At 38.5% G+C, this 16,730-nt stretch overlaps 1 protein-coding gene across 1 annotated transcript; it reads right to left on the reverse strand.

Moving 5' to 3' along the window:
• Positions 1–212: 212 nt before the first annotated feature.
• LOC106134825 (uncharacterized) lies at positions 213–905 on the reverse strand. Its single transcript, XM_013334970.2, has one exon. It carries the CDS (start codon positions 903–905, stop codon positions 213–215), a length of 693 nt encoding a protein of 230 aa, XP_013190424.2.
• Positions 906–16,730: the final 15,825 nt, after the last annotated feature.

A 16,730-nucleotide genomic window follows, 5' to 3' on the forward strand; every position in this document is an offset into this window, starting at 1 on the left:
AGACTGTTATGAAAAGCAGTTATTTCAATTATGCGTTGGAAAGTTTTCTCTATCTGGTTAATGGAACGTAAGTTAAAATTAATATTTGAGATTTTTTTGTTGTAGTGTTTTACAAAAAATGCTAGGTATGAAACATAATTAATGAAATTAAACGCAAAAATTATATTGTACAAAAATACGTGGTATGAGCAAATGATGGGTGAACTATTTAGTCATATCTCCATACGATCGAAGTCACTGTCCTCGTTTATACGTATTGCCGGCGAACCCTCCATCTTGCGCAGGAAAACAGTTCCCTGCGATGTCCAGCAATATCTGTACTTATGAGTTTTAGCTAAGTCTCTAGCTGTTGCGTACAACTTTTTGTTCCTGAAAGTTAGTTGTTCAGTCACGTATATGGGCTGCGGTGGACCCTCTAGATTTATGTGTGATGTGTTCAGTTTCTTAGTGTTGTCTGTTCTATTAAATTTTTTTATCGCAGTTATAATTTCTTCCTTTTTTAAAACGCTTGTTAACTCCAGATTGATCTGTTTTTTTATTCCGTATCTGTACACATTTTTGATGTCTTCCTTTTGAATCCGTATGTTGACAGCACTGCAAATATTTTGCACGGTGCTGCACAGTTCATCTTTCGTTTCGCTATTTTTAGCGGGGACATTTTTAATTTCTATACACGCCAATCTGCTAACTCGATCGACGTTTTCAAGCTTATTTTCTAATTGTTGGATGTACTTCTTGTCCGCTCTGCGCTCCTCTTCCAAAAATTCGCATTTACTTAGAAGCTCCTCGTATTTGGCTGACATAAAGTCGGCTGAACTTTTGACTTCGTTCATTTGGCCTTGCATTTCTTTCATAGTGCGCATTATTGTTTCTAGCTTATCATTTTGGGCGGAGATCAAATCCATAATTGATGAATTATTACTATAGTCACATACCTCTAAATTACGACCCTTTTGAGGTAACGAATGTACACGCAACCAGTAGGAATGAACACTCTATAACCGTACCATGTTTTAAAGAATTTAGCTACCCCTATAATATAAAACTATTTGTTTATCGCTTTCATGATCACTTCGATGGTCTAATAGGATTGGATTTATTAACTGCCTGGGAAGCTAAAATTGACCTTAAGAACTTGACCTTAGCTACACAGTTCGCGATAAATCCTATCAGGATGTATAATGCACGTAATCTTAACCTTTACGAGGACATGATTCCGGCTAATTCATCTAAATTAGTCCGCATACCAATTAACGCTCAGGATGGTGACGTCATAGTCCCTGAACAAGTTTTATGTAATTGTTTAATTCATGAGTGCGTCACTAGAGTATCAAATAGTCGTGGTATTATCGAAGTAGAAAATCAAACTAACAACGATGTTATATTTTCTTTAGACAGGCCTGCTCAAGCAGAGATATTTAATATAGATTGTAATCAAGATCAGCTCGTTTCCAACCGTACGAAAGATGTTCTATCACGGTTACGAACAGATCACCTTAACCCGGAAGAGAAGGCTAACTTAACTCAACTTTGTTCACGTTACTCTGACGTATTTTATATTGAAGGTGAAGCCCTAACTTTCACTAACCAAGTAAAACACTGTATTAAAACTACTGACGAAGTACCTGTATATACCAAGACTTATCGCTACCCATTCATACACAGGCAAGAAGTTAGAGACCAGATTACAAAAATGTTAGACCAAGGCATCATTCGTCCTTCTAGTTCCGCATGGAGCTCACCTATTTGGGTAGTTCCAAAAAAGGCAGATGCGTCAGGAAAAAGGAAATGGCGTATCGTTGTCGACTTCCGTAAACTAAATGAAAAAACAATAGACGACAAGTATCCCATACCAAATATTTCAGATGTCTTAGATAAATTAGGCAAATGTCAGTATTTCACCACCTTAGACCTAACTTCTGGATTCTATCAGGTCGAGATGCATTCAGATGATATTTCAAAGACAGCATTTAACGTAGAGCACGGGCATTTCGAATTTTCGAGAATGCCTATGGGTCTTAAGAATTCTCCATCAACCTTTCAGCGAGTGATGGACAATGTCCTTCGGGGACTTCAAAATAACATCTGCCTGGTATATCTGGATGACATAGTTGTATTTAGCACCAGCCTGCAGGAGCACATGGTGAATCTCGAGAAGGTGTTTCAAAGATTACGCGAATCTAACTTTAAAATACAAATGGACAAGTCCGAATTTTTGAAGTTAGAGACGGCATATCTAGGTCATATAATAAGCAAGGATGGTATTAAACCTAACCCCGACAAAATTCACGCTATTAAGAACTACCCTTTACCAAAAACACCTAAACAAATTAAACAGTTTTTAGGTCTAATAGGATACTATCGTAAATTTATACCCGACTTTGCCAGACTTACTAAACCCCTCACCGTTTGTTTAAAAAAGAATAGTAAAATTACCCTTGACTCAATCTATTTGGAATGTTTTGAAAAGTGTAAAGGATTACTGACTAATGACCCCATATTACAATACCCTGACTTTACGAAAGAGTTTGTATTAACTACAGATGCATCCAATGTAGCTATTGGTGCAGTACTCTCCGAGGGCCCTATCGGCTCTGATAAGCCTATCTCATATGCATCTCGCACATTAAACGAAAGCGAGATGAATTATAGCACTATAGAAAAGGAGCTTTTGGCTATAGTTTGGGCTACAAAATACTTTAGACCGTATCTCTTTGGGAGAAAATTCAAAATTGTGACTGATCATAAACCACTACAGTGGATTATGAATATTAAGGAGCCTAATTCACGTTTGACAAGATGGCGCCTCAAACTAAGCGAGTACAATTATACTGTGGTATATAAAAAAGGAAACCATAATACAAATGCCGATGCGCTATCTCGTGTTGAATTGCATAACTCTGAAACCTCTCCAAAGGATAACGACACAGAACAGAACCTAGACACAGAATCCCTCATACCGAACCCAACTGATAGACCACCATCTATTACTAGATCTACTACAATGACAGCGCATACTGACAATGAAAACCCCATACTTGAGATACCCATAACAGATGACCCTCTTAACAGATTCCATAAACAATTGTGCCTCACGATAGTTAATGACGTTAAAAAACGCCCCACTGTTTCTAAACCTTTCGAAACTCACACACGCATTTCCGTACAGCTTTGCGAATCAAACCTAGAAACCGATCTTATTAACGCAATCAAGGAGTATGTGAATCCCAAGGTCAAAACAGCTCTCATTATAACACCACCTCTAGCCATGTATACTATAATTCCGATTTTACAAGATAAGTTTAAGTGTTCCGCTATGAATTTAGTGTTAGCAAAGACCGAGGTGGAAAATGTAAAAGAATATCTCAGACAACAGGAAATAATTAAGCATTATCATGAAGGTAAAACAAACCATCGTGGTATAACCGAATGCTACCTGTCTCTGTCTCATAAGTACTATTGGCCCAAGATGAAAGAGCAAATAACTAAATTTATTAACGATTGCACTATTTGCGGTCAAGCCAAATACAACCGTCACCCCATTAGACAAGAATTTAATATTGTTCCACCCGCTTCAAAACCTTTTGAGACTGTTCATATGGATCTTTTCACCGTGCAAGGCGAGAAATATGTGACCTTTGTAGATGTATTTTCTAAGTATGGCCAAGCTAATCACCTACGTGATGGTACTGCTCTTAGCGTGATACAAGCTCTACTTACATACAGTACACACCACGGTTTGCCCTTAACTATTATAACTGACCATGGTACCGAATTTACAAATCAAATGTTCTCAGAATTTGTAAAATTACACCGAATACATCATCATAAAACCCTACCACACTCACCTAACGATAACGGTAATATAGAACGATTTCATGGTACCATATTAGAACATCTACGAATCTTGAAGTTGCAACAAAAACACGAACCTATTGTTAATCTGATGCCATATGCTATCATTGCATATAATAGCTCAGTGCATAGCTTCACAAAGTGCAGACCATATGACCTCATAAACGGACACACAGACCCACGAGACCCTCTCGACTTCAATATAACTGAACACTTGTTACAACAGTACATAATTACACACAAGGAACAAATGAAAAAGATCTATGAATTAGTTCACGAATCATGTGTTGCTAACCGTACCGCTATTATAGAAAATCGGAATAAGACGCGCGAAAAGGAAGTAGAGTACCAACCCCAGCAACAAGTATTCGTAAGTAACCCCGGAGCCAGTAGGCAAAAACTAGCTCCCCGCTTTACACAAGACACTGTACTAGCTGACCTCCCTATTCATATATATACATCTAAGAAACGTCTCCCTGTAGCCAAGTCCCGTCTAAAACGCACCCCTAAAACTGCATTGTTACAGAATACTGCTGACAACACTATTCACGTTGACAAAGGCCCAGGAAATCAAGCTGGAGAGTCTGGATGAAGGACCTGGACTATTACCCTTTAAACTTGGACTAATGAGATTAACCACTCACCAACATACATTTTTACAATATATCGAATTACATGACATTGAGAATCGACTTGAGATGATTAGAGACCAACGACAAGACATAGAAAAACGACTAAGAAACGATACTTATATGCTCTTTGAAATCCAGATTAATCACCTTAGTAGTAAATTAGATAAAGTTTCATACCGAATTAAATCACTAGAACCCTCTAGAACAAAACGTGGGTTAATAAACGGTTTAGCTTCCGTCATAAAACAAATAACTGGTAACCTTGACTATAATGATGCGATTTTATATAATGAGGCAATAAATCATCTTAAAGAAAATCAAGACAAAATAACCACTGAATTTAATAAACATATAAGTCTTAGCCAAGATTGGATATCCCATCATACTAACATTATATCCGAAATTGTAGAAAATCAAGAAAAGATAAATGAAACTTTGCATCTTATTTTAGACCAAGATAGTTATAGAGATCATAGTTTAATCAAGTATGCTAAATTCGCTCAGCTATTAAGCATACTAAATAGTAATATAGATGATCTATTAGAAGAGTTAGATAGGATAGAAAATATTTTAGCTTACACTCGCATCTCGAGTACACATCATTCGATGTTAAATATAGAAGTTCTTAAGAAAATGTTAATTAGGTTAAGCAGTCTTTATGATGAGAAACAGCTTTTAGATATAGACCATAGAGAATATTATAGTATAATAAAGCCTGGTTCATATTTCAGTAAGAATAGAATAGTTATAGTATTTAAATTCCCCATAGTTTCTCCTGATACGTACGACCTATATAAATTACCTATAGTACCCAATAAGCATAACATGATTTTAGTCCCTCCTTATCCTTTTATAGCAACAAGCAGTAATTTTCATGTGTACATAGAGGCTGAATGCCCGAAGCTGAATAGTCACTTTCTCTGTGAAGAAAAACTCAACCAACAGATAAGATCAAACCCGGATTGTATCCCGAAACTCATTACAAAACAAGTGTTGGACGACACCTGCGAACTAGTTGCAGTCTCTCTACTTAAACAAGTTATAGAAAAATTAGATGATCGACATTACACCATAATTTTCCCTGTACCAACTAAAGTTCAGAAGACATGCGGCCGAGATGAATACAGCATCCTTACCGGCAGCTACCTAGCAACTATACCAAGCAACTGTATCCTGCGGACAAATGAATTCACAATCGCTAATGTCGAAGACCAAGTAAAAGGACAACCACTCAAGATTCTCGATATACTTACATCTAAAGAGATAAAATCTTCCATGAAGCATCCAGTTGAGTTCACCCGCATCAATCTGAAAAGACTTCATGAAATACAAGATAAGATATCATCCCAGAAACCTGTACATCTTAATGAGATGCATACCGTAGTATACTACACTACTTTACCTTTATATGGATTAGTGATCATTGGTGCCGCTATAATCATCTTCATTTTACTGCGCCGTAAACTTCGAGCAACATCAGAAGAACCTAAGAAAATTTCCATAAAACCAGAAAGCAATGCTCACTGCTACGAGAGCCCTGAAATCATTCGTGAGAGGAAGCAGATGCCAGCAACATTTCAGCTAAACCTCACGAAATAGTTGCTGAACTTCGGGGGGAGGTGTCATATACGCAACCCTAATGGAATATGCTGACTAGACATCGAACATTCTAGAACAACGTGATATTTCTATGCACCTAAAGTAAACGGCTGACTATGCGACACGTGAAGTCACGTTGGAACATCGGCTGTGCATTGCGTCAGCCCGGGGACTTGAATTCCTAACTTCGGATCGTCACTACGTTAGTTCATAAGATTTATATTGTAATTCTTTTACTTTAAATAAATTAGTTATAAATTAATTTCGGTTTTTTTTGAGTCCTGCGGGAACTGCTATCGTAATTAAACTGATAATATAATTAATTATATTTACTAATAACTAAAAATGTTAAACTTTAAAGAATTAACATATGGTACAACCCTGCTACTATCAACATATTCCGACATACAAAAACACAGAGAGTGTGATAAATACCATTAGCATTAGGGATAAATCTCATCTATTCCATATCTTTTAGTAGGTTTCGGAACACGAGCACGTTGTTTACAAGAATCATTGTTTACATTATCGTTCCGCTCAGGCACACTGGGCAAATCCGGAAGTGCGGTCGAACCACTGGGCTCGCTGGGTTCCCGTGACGCGGGCGCGACCTCGGGGTCCGCTGGCGGCGCCTCCCTCCGTAACTGTTGGAAATAATAAAGAAGGACGAGATCGCCGCGATACCGCCCTGGGTCGCTCACTTCGATCGTCCATTAATCGTAATGAACGATCCATCGCGGTCGTGCCTATTTCACATAACACTCTCTTTTTCAGTTGATCAACATGTCTATGTACCTCGGTTCCGTTGGCAGATCTAATTTGATAATCAGTGTTACCTAAGTTTCGTGAAATGGTACCAGGTGCCCACTTTTTAGACTTACCATACTCTCTGAACCAAACTGGGTCATTGACGTCAAACTGGCGCGTCACGACGCCCCCGACGGTCGCGTCGGCCTGCTCCTGTCTGACCCGCGTCACTCGTCTACTATGATCCGGCTTGAGGCAATCCAATCGCATGCGCACCCTACACCCTAATAATAATTTAGCTGGACTTTCACCAGTGGTGTAGTGTTCTGTATTTCTGTATGCTAACAAGAAACGCTGTAAAGCCGCATCATCATCGGACGTCATCGTTTGATTTGAGAGCCTTTTTAATTGTTCTTTTACATACTTTCACGGCGTTCTCCGCAGCTCCAATAGAAGCGGGGTGATAGGGCGCTGAGAAAATATGTTGAATACCGTTAGCTTTTATAAATTGATCAAAATCCTTAGAAAAAAAAGGAGGCCCGTTATCACTAACTATCTGTTTCGGTATTCCAAATCTAGCCAATATTTCCCGTAAAGCCTTTATGACTGACGATGAAGACGTACATGTCATCTTAATAGCTTCAATCCATTTAGAGTGTGCGTCTATTATAATAAGGTAAGTAAGACCCTCTATCGGTCCCAAAAAATCAAGATGCAGTCTGGCCCAGGGCTGCTCCGGCCACGGCCAGGCGAGCGACGGGTGCGCGGGCGGCGCGTCCGCCACGGCCGCGCACACCGCGCAGGCGCGGCACTCGGCTCCGTCTCCAGCGCCTCGTCGATGCCGGGCCACCACACGTAGCTCCGAGCCAGACTTTTGGTTTTTACTATACCCATGTGACATTCGTGAAGCTCAGTTAATACCTTCTTCCTGCATGAGCTTGGTATAACTACCCTTTGACCCCACATTAAACAGCCTAATTCGGTATAAAGTTCATTTTTACGATTGCAGTAAGGTTTTAATTCTCTAATCTCTTCCTCTAAGGGCCAGCCCTCGTTTACATATCGCATAACTCTGCTCACTAACGGATCTAAAGCTGATTCTCTTTAGTAGATGTTTATTGGGAATTCTGGGACACAAAAGTGTCTGCTGACCAAAAATTCGATTCATTCTAAATACAAAACATTAGATAGATAATAATAATAATAATAATAATAAGCCCCCTATAAACCCTACCTTACGTCCGTGCCGAACATCTTGCCACGTGGGGGGCGGTCACGCGTACTATCGAAACTTACGCGGCCAACAAGGCAAAGGTCAATCCAAGCCAAGGTGGAACAGCATATGCCGAGGGCTGCGTGGCTATGGGAGTGCATAGTCTTAAATATGCGAACTCTGGATACCGGGGGACCTCCAGTTTAACTTACCCTTGCCACAGTAAGCGGGGCTCTGCTGTGGTTGACTTCCAATCCCTTGCCATTCGTGGGAATAAAATGGAGAGAAAAAAGAAAATAATTTTACCTACCCAGTGTCCAACTGCTGTAGAAAATGATAGTTTAACTTCACAGAACCATTCACAGAACCAAATAGGCAACATTAATGTAGATAATTCGCAGTCTAATTCATTAAGAAGAAGCACGAGACATACTCGAAATAGATATAGAAGTCCATCTCCACATTCTACTTCTGATATATTTGAACCATACAGCCCAACAAGTACAACATCTTATGCACCATCATTAAGTTCTGTGGATGAAGATCCTAGCGATCTTATAGCTCCCAATCCTACTTTATGTGTTACGCAGGAAGCGCAAGCTTTTCATCCAGCGTCCACTAAAGCTGGGAAACCTCGCATACGCATGACATGGTCTAATGATGTAAACATATTTATCATGCGTACATATTACCGAATCACCAAACTAGAGACAGACCTCACAGTATATAGAAAGCTGTTACATGAGGAATTCAAGAAACAATATCCTGGTATTAACGTATCTGAGCAGAGGGTTTCAGATCAGAGACGAGTAATAATCAGATCTTCATCATAGCCTTAAACTCCTTGATTTGAAACCTTCTACTTATATACCAATACAAAAAGCCGCCATCTTAAATACATGTCGGTTAGTTAGAAAGTTCCTTCAAATTGACGAAAACGGACCGACTGACTTACAACAGACACAATAAATATATCGTTTACTTGGTTGACGCCCGTAAATGGTATTAACTTACCAGCCTTAGCTGAGATAGAAAAACAAAAATAAAAAATAATAATAATAATAATAAAAATCTTTATTTTCTCTTCCTAAAATCTAAGACAATACAGTACTTATTTCTATGGTTAGTATTTCGTACGTGCTGAATTTGGCTGTAGGTAATGCAATCGTGTAACGTTGGGAAGAGACTAGCTCCTGAAATAGGACTCCGAAGAGACCTGCGCTACAGGTAACTAGGCCCCTCCCTTGGAATACTTGATTTGTTTTCTTAGCCACTTAGTCTAACTATTCTTAAATTTTAACTTATTAATACAGAGTTTAATCATTATAGTAATTTTACTAGCCTAGTTATTAATATAAATTTGGCTGTAGTTTTGATAGGTGTGTATTGTGAAGTGAAGTATGTGTATGGCTAAGGGTGTAGTTTTTGGGGAGTAATTGAGTGTATTTGTTCGGTGTGATAAACAAGTAGGTATATATGTGGTTGTGTTTAGGGGATGTTAGAGTGGGGTTTAAATGATGGGTTCCAGTAGTTCTTCCGTTGCCGTGTAATCTAATGTTCTGAGATAATTAATGATAGAATTTTTGCAACTATATTTGGGAAGGGGGTATAAATTTAATTGCCTATTTAATTTGTTATAAAGGTATGGTCCGAGGTAGAAGAAAAAGCAGGTGGCGGAAGACGTGTTGTGAAGGGCAATTGAGCAAACTGTTCTATTTCGTCTCCTATCTCTAAATTTGTCAGGGTCGTATGTTGTTAGGGAATGTTGGGTTAGGGTGCAGTATAATATAAATGATTGTCTTACTGTAAGGACATTCCAAAACTTGTAAAGATCAGCAGTAGGGTGGCGATAAGGGAGTCCAGCAGCTACCTTTAGGATAGATCTTTGGGCCCTTTCCACTTCGATGAGGTTTGTTTTTGCTATTCCTCCCCAAGAGGTAATGCAGTAGTTTATAAGCGACTGACAGAGAGCATTGTACACCGTGAGTATAATTTTACGATCAGATATGTATCTAATTGTTTTAAATATATATATTAGCTTTCGCAGTCTGGTTGTTAGTGATTCTACATGTGGTTTAAAGGAAAGGGTCTGGTCAATGATTACGCCTAGGTATTTAAGGTTTTCAACTCTTTCGAGTTGGGGACAAGCACAGATTAGGTTGTTAGAGCTACAAACATGGGGTGTTAGAGTAAAGGTAGGTGGTGGTTGGAAGTTTGTTTTTAGTGAAAAGGTGATTAATTTAGTTTTATTAGTGTTTAAAGTTAGCCCATTGCTACTAAGCCAGTTGTTCGCTAAGTGCAGTCCTTGTTGGGCCTTATAAAAGGTTTCTTCCCAATTTCTACTTTTAAAGAATAGTGCAGTGTCATCTGCAAAAGCAAAAATTCTACCACCTTCCATTTGTATACGGTATAAACTGTCGATGTATACCAAGAAGAGAGTGGGAGAGACATAACTACCCTGTGGGAGTCCACATGACAGCTCCGCCTCCCCACTGGTCCAGTCTCCTATCCTAGTGCACTGTTTCCTATTACTTAAGAAGTTTCGGAAAAGTGAGAGAGCTAATCCTCGGACTCCTATTCTCTCTAATTTGTCGAGTAAACGAGAGATATTGACGGTATCAAAAGCTTTTTTTATGTCGAGGAATATGGACAGACATTTTTCTTGTTTGTCCATAGAAGAGATGATGGCAGTGGTCAATTCCTGGACAGCATCACTAGTCGACCTGCCAGCACGAAATCCATACTGACATGCCGATAGCAGTTTTTTGGATTCTAAAAATTGAATAAGGCGGGAGTTCATTATCTTTTCCAGGATTTTGGACAGAGCTGAAAGAATGGAAATAGGTCTGTAATTATATACTCTGTTTTTTTCGCCGCTTTTGTGAATGGGTTTAATGAGAGCCGTTTTGAAAGCTGAAGGAAAGATGCCATGAACAATAGATTGATTGCAAATGTGTGTGATTGGTTTAACCAGTAAGACAGCGTAGCGCTTAATTATCCAGCCTGGAATTTGGTCTAAGCCAACCGCACTTTTATCTTTCAGTCCTAAAATTATTTGTAGGACTTCTTCCTCCAGTACTGGGGCCATCATCAGACTATCGGCTGGGGAAAGCGCAGGACATCTCATTAAGCGGGATTCGCCTTGTTGGGGATTTGATGTAGAGTTTAGGTCCGATAGTTGTTTTCCGATTGTCGCAAAGTATGAGTTAACAGAGTTGACACTTTCCTTAGAGCAGTTTTCGTCCAGGAGGTTTTGTGAGTGGTCTTGTGTACGTTTGATATTATTAATGTCTTTTATTGCTTGCCAAAGCTTTTTTGGATTTTTCTTTGCATTTTCTATTTGCGATTTGTCGAACATTCTTTTGACTTTTCTAAGGATTAGCGTACAAAAATTTCTGTAGCGCCTATAGGATATTGCCAACACGTCGTTTTGGGGATCTTTTTTATGTTTTTTGTGAAGATTGTCTCTTTTCCTAATGCAACGTAGGAGGCCTTTGGTTATCCATGGTTTTTTTATGGCCTTCCTTTTGGTGGTTTTAATAATTTTGGTACTGGTTTTAATCGCAGATGTCATTTCCTGTATGAGAATATTGGTGGCTATATTTGGGTCGGGACTGGACATTACAGTGCTAAAGTCAAGTTGTTGCATTATTGTGTCTAGAGTATTTAGATCTATAGTTTCTTTAGTTTGATTGTTATTGATGTGGGTCTGTTTTAGCTTTAAACTGAGTGCGACAGCAAAATGATCAGTTAAAGTAGACTCAACAACTAGACAAGTGGCCTTATGTTTAGTTTTGATGATCATGTGATCATAACATGTGAGTCCATGGGTAGGCAAGGAATGGCAGGAAAGCATTCCGTGGGTGGCCATCAAGTTCAGGTACTCATATTGCCATTTTTTGGGATTATTAGGAACTAGATCAATATTTATGTCCCCGCAAAGTATAATATTTTTAAAACCTTTTAACTTTGATATAATTTGTTCAAGTGAAGCTAGAAAGGGTGTTATATCGTTTTGGGCTGGCGCTCTATAGATTCCTATAATACATGTTGAGAGGCTAAGCTTTAGTACTAGGCAGTTAGCGTCTACCACGTCCGGTTCCTCTACCGTCGCCTTCAGGTTTTTGCTGTAGTATATTACCACACCTTCGTTCTGTGTAGGATTGCGAGTAGTAGAAGCGTGCACGTAATTATCAAGGTCTTGTATGTGTTTATTTGAAGGCAGCCAGCACTCTGATAGAACGATTACGTCCCAGGGTATCTCTGAATCTTGTAAAAGTGGTATGAACCCATTCATGTTGTGGTTAATGCTACGTATGTTTTGCGATATAATGTTTAGTGTAGTGTTATTGTGCGAGATATGATTTTTGATAGCATGTGTATTGCATTGGAACACTTCTGCTATCTGTAGGGAGTCCAAATCCGAGGCTACCGTTTCAATATTGTTCATTTTATTTTATTTTTTTATAGTTGCTAAATATTATTTATTTTATGTATTACCACTGTCATGGAAAACATATGACAGTATAGGTAAGAGTAAAAGAATAATAATTTATGGAAAGGTGCCTGGACTTGGAATGGAGTTGTTCCACTAGTTATGGTGGTGTTATGTTTGTGTACATGGTTAGTTAGGTTTGCAGTTGTTATGTATGTGTTGTGGTGTGTGTGTAGTGTGTAACAGCCCTTAGTGATAGTTATAAATATAAAATAAAAGTTTGAAAACGAATTTAGCTTAATGCGCTTATTATTACTAAATATAAGGAAGGAAAGTAGAAACACAATAGTGAAGTAACGAATAATTGAATGTAACAGGGAATTTATCCAGTATTTCGTTGCAGGTCCCACTTGGGGGCCGGGAACTAGTCACAATAAAGCCTGAAGATCTGCTTCATTTTTAATAGGGGTAGGTCTGCCAGTTTCTTCTCTTTTCGCATACACGGTCCCAAAAGAGGTCCAAGCCGCTGCCAATTTCTTACTTTTAACGGCTTCTCTAGTTTGATAGAAGAGGTGTCTAGTAAAGGTAGTCAGAGACTCAGAAATATATATTGGCAGTGGGGGTCCAGGTAGCTTAAGTACCTCTGTGTTTAGGGAGGGTTCATTTAGTTGCCTCTTTGTCTTGTTGTACTTTTTATAGTATAATATCAACGAATCTTTCCTAAGTGTAGATGTGAAAGTAACCACGACAGTCTCTGATTTGTTTCTATATATGTTGTTAATATCAGTCTCTTCTATCGGCCTTTCCATAGTTAAACTTTTCGAAATACTTTTGACTAACTTTATTAGTGTTTCATTGTTTTCATCGACAGACTTAGGCAAATTACGAATTTCCATTGTAGTGGTAAGTTTGTGTCTTTCTAAGGATTCAATTTTAGTTTCAAGAGTAGATATCTTGGTTTTAAACATGGTGTTTTCTTGTTCTAAGGCCGTTATTTTAGACAATAATTTATCTTGATTTTGAGACATCACGGTAATGGTTTTATGTATGTCCTGATTTTGGTTCATTATGTTAACTAAAGCATTATTTAGCGCTTCAAACTTCGTGTCAAACATATCTCTTATCTCCGTGGAAGTAGCGGCTTTGCCGTCCGCAAACTCGTCAAAGTTGCGTTTTAGGCGTTTTGTTATGTTGAAATAGAGGTCTTCAACGTTACTACTTTTCAGTGCATTTAATGCAGAGTCCGAATTATAGTGTTCTACGTTTGTTTTCGGCGGAACTTGAAGCGAAGGCGAAGCAGGCGGCGAGCGCTGTACTGACATAATGCAAACTTAGGCCTAAATGAGCCGACGGCGCGATATATTAGAAGGGGCGTGGCCTGCGTAAGCGCAGCGGTTGATTGACAGGAGGAGTGGCTAAGTGCGATGATGCTGTCAGCGGGTTAGTGCTATTGGTTGGTGCGCGTAGCGGAAGTTAGTGAGCATGCGTAACTTATCTCCGTCTCCTGCAGTCGTCTTTGTCTTTCTTGTATGGTCGTGCGGCACGGCTACTCGGCGTAAACAGCTACTTGAAGTTATGCACTCCTGGTAGTACTCTTGCAATTGTTCACAATATATTCTTATTTTAAATTAGTTAATTAGAATTAAATATTATTTCAACTAGCAAAATAGACGTCCGAACTGTGTGGGCTCCAAGGGGGAAGGTGGATAGGTAGATAATTCATTTATTTAATTTGCTTCACACAATTTACAATTTCATATGGAATACAAATTAATTAGGGTGTGAGTTGCAGCAATACAAAAAGGTCACAACTCAACGAATTTATTGCTATAGAGCAATACGCTGATTTTCAGTTATGACCTAGGTGCTAGTGCAGGTCAATCTGCGTACGTAATAAAAAATAAACAAAGGCTCGTGTCGTGATCGTGACTTAAAAGTTTCATTTGTATAAGTGTGATAAATGTAGCGGCTTAATAACCAAAAGCGTATCCCAAAATATTTGAAAATTCAATGCAAAAAATCAAAACATTAGTCGAATGCACTCACCTGACTCCATTATAAAATTGATAAGAATCACCCGCGAGCTCGTGGAAAGATCACACACCGAACACACTTCCTAATTCCTAACTGATGATCGGTTGAAAGCACCGTGGTAAGTAACTTTCTGCGAGCCCGTGGTAAGATCACGCACCGACCACACTTCCTAATTCCTAACTGATGATTGGCTGGAAGAAACCGTGGTAAGTAAACTTCCTGCGAGCCCGTGGTAAGATCACGCACCAACCACACTTCCTAATTCCTAACTGATGATTGGCTGGTAGAAACCGTGGTAAGTAAACTTCCTGCGAGCCCGTGGTAAGATCACGCACCAACCACACTTCCTAATTCCTAACTGATGATTGGCTGGAAGAAACCGTGGTAAGTAAACTTCCTGCGAGCCCGTGGTAAGATCACGCACCAACCACACTTCCTAATTCACTTTGGTTAACAATAATAGCAGAAACTTTAAATTATGAATAAACAGACCGACATTATAATCTTAATAAATTATCACACACAACACAACATCACAACTTAGTTCTTAGCAACAAAATGGTCTAATGTACGAACGAGTGAAATACGCAAAGTAAGCAGATACACAGTAATTAAGGGTGTTTACACACTTACTGAGTAAACACTTTTATATCAATTGTAATTTGTTTGAAAGACAAAACCACTTTCAGGTATGTACTCATAGGTATATGTACTAGAGTTTGGGCTACATTCCAGCTTTCTTATGGTTACGTACTATTGCTATATCAAGCACCGTGTTAGTTAAGTCTACGTAATCAATATTATTATTAGAGAATAACATGAATCCCTATTGAAACTTGTAGATGTAATTGGACAACCGCTGCCTACTTAAGGATTTCATAGGTATGTATGTAACACAGAATATCAATACCATACTTTGAGTTTGTAAGTAAATTAAGTGTGTAGTCGTCCTAATAACAATATGCAGACATGCAAATGCAATATAATAAAAATTATGTACAAGCATTAGCGGATGTGCTTTGTAGAATGACGATGATCGAATATCAAAGTAAGTTTTGTAAGAAAATACATAATTTGTTTATACCGATCTCTCATCCGCCGTGGTTCCTGGCACCAATGAAAAATAGGACCTCTCCATCTCTTTCCCATGGATGTCGCAAGAGGCGAGTAAGAAATAGGCTTCAGCGTGGTCTGTCAGCCTTTCAAGGTTGTTGGCTCTGTCTACCCCGTAAGGAATGTAGACGTGATTATATGGATGGATGGACTATTTCTCACTAGAGCGTGTTCCTGGTTGCATCCTCAAGGCTATGGCTTAAGAGCCCGGGGTCCGCTACATTTTGTTTATACCAATATTAAATGTTTCTCAAAGCTTTCAACGCATACACATTTTACATTAAAACCTTATTCATGAATTTCTTCATTTTAATCTAATTAATATTGATTTTGAATGGGGTATGGTAATCATTATAAATCCTATGTCCCCATCGTTCTCATAAATTATATAATCTTTATTTTGAAAAAATTGTGGGCTCTGTCTACCCCAAAAGAGATATGGGCGTGATTATACATAATTATGTATGTATATCCTATATAAATCGGTTGAATAGTATTCTATTCATAACAAACAATATTATCTATGATGACTTGCTTTAGGAAAGAATAAGGCTAATAAAGTTGGAATTCTTTTTGTATATTATGAGCTATCAACTTGCTACTATTTGAATCTCTATTCTATCATAACCCTTACAGTTAAATGTGACCTTTCAGTCTTTTTAAATCTGTTAGCTCTGTCTACCCCTGATAAATGGTTACTAACATAGTTTACCCATTGTCAAAGACAACGACCAGGGTTGAAGACTTTTTTATGTTCAACCTACAATGTCTAATACAAGAAGAACAGCATCCAATGACCTCCCCCTTAATCACCTCTTACAATGCCCGCAGGCAGATTGTGTGGTGTTTTTCTACTCTGTCAGCACCACACGATTCCTGATATAAAATATTATTCTTGTACAGCAAATTATGTAGTTATTGTATTCGAATGCAATGATGACCCTCGTGACATAGTGGTTAACAAGTCTGCCCGTAACTTGAGGTCTCGGGTTCGATCACAACTGAATTAAGATATACATTTTTTTTACATTTAAGTATCTGGATCTGGGATTTATATATTCTGCTTACATTATGATTCGATTTTATCTTCAAACCAAATGTT

Source organism: Amyelois transitella, chromosome W (assembly GCF_032362555.1).
Source record: "Amyelois transitella isolate CPQ chromosome W, ilAmyTran1.1, whole genome shotgun sequence".
In the NCBI taxonomy this organism is placed as follows: domain Eukaryota; kingdom Metazoa; phylum Arthropoda; class Insecta; order Lepidoptera; family Pyralidae; genus Amyelois; species Amyelois transitella.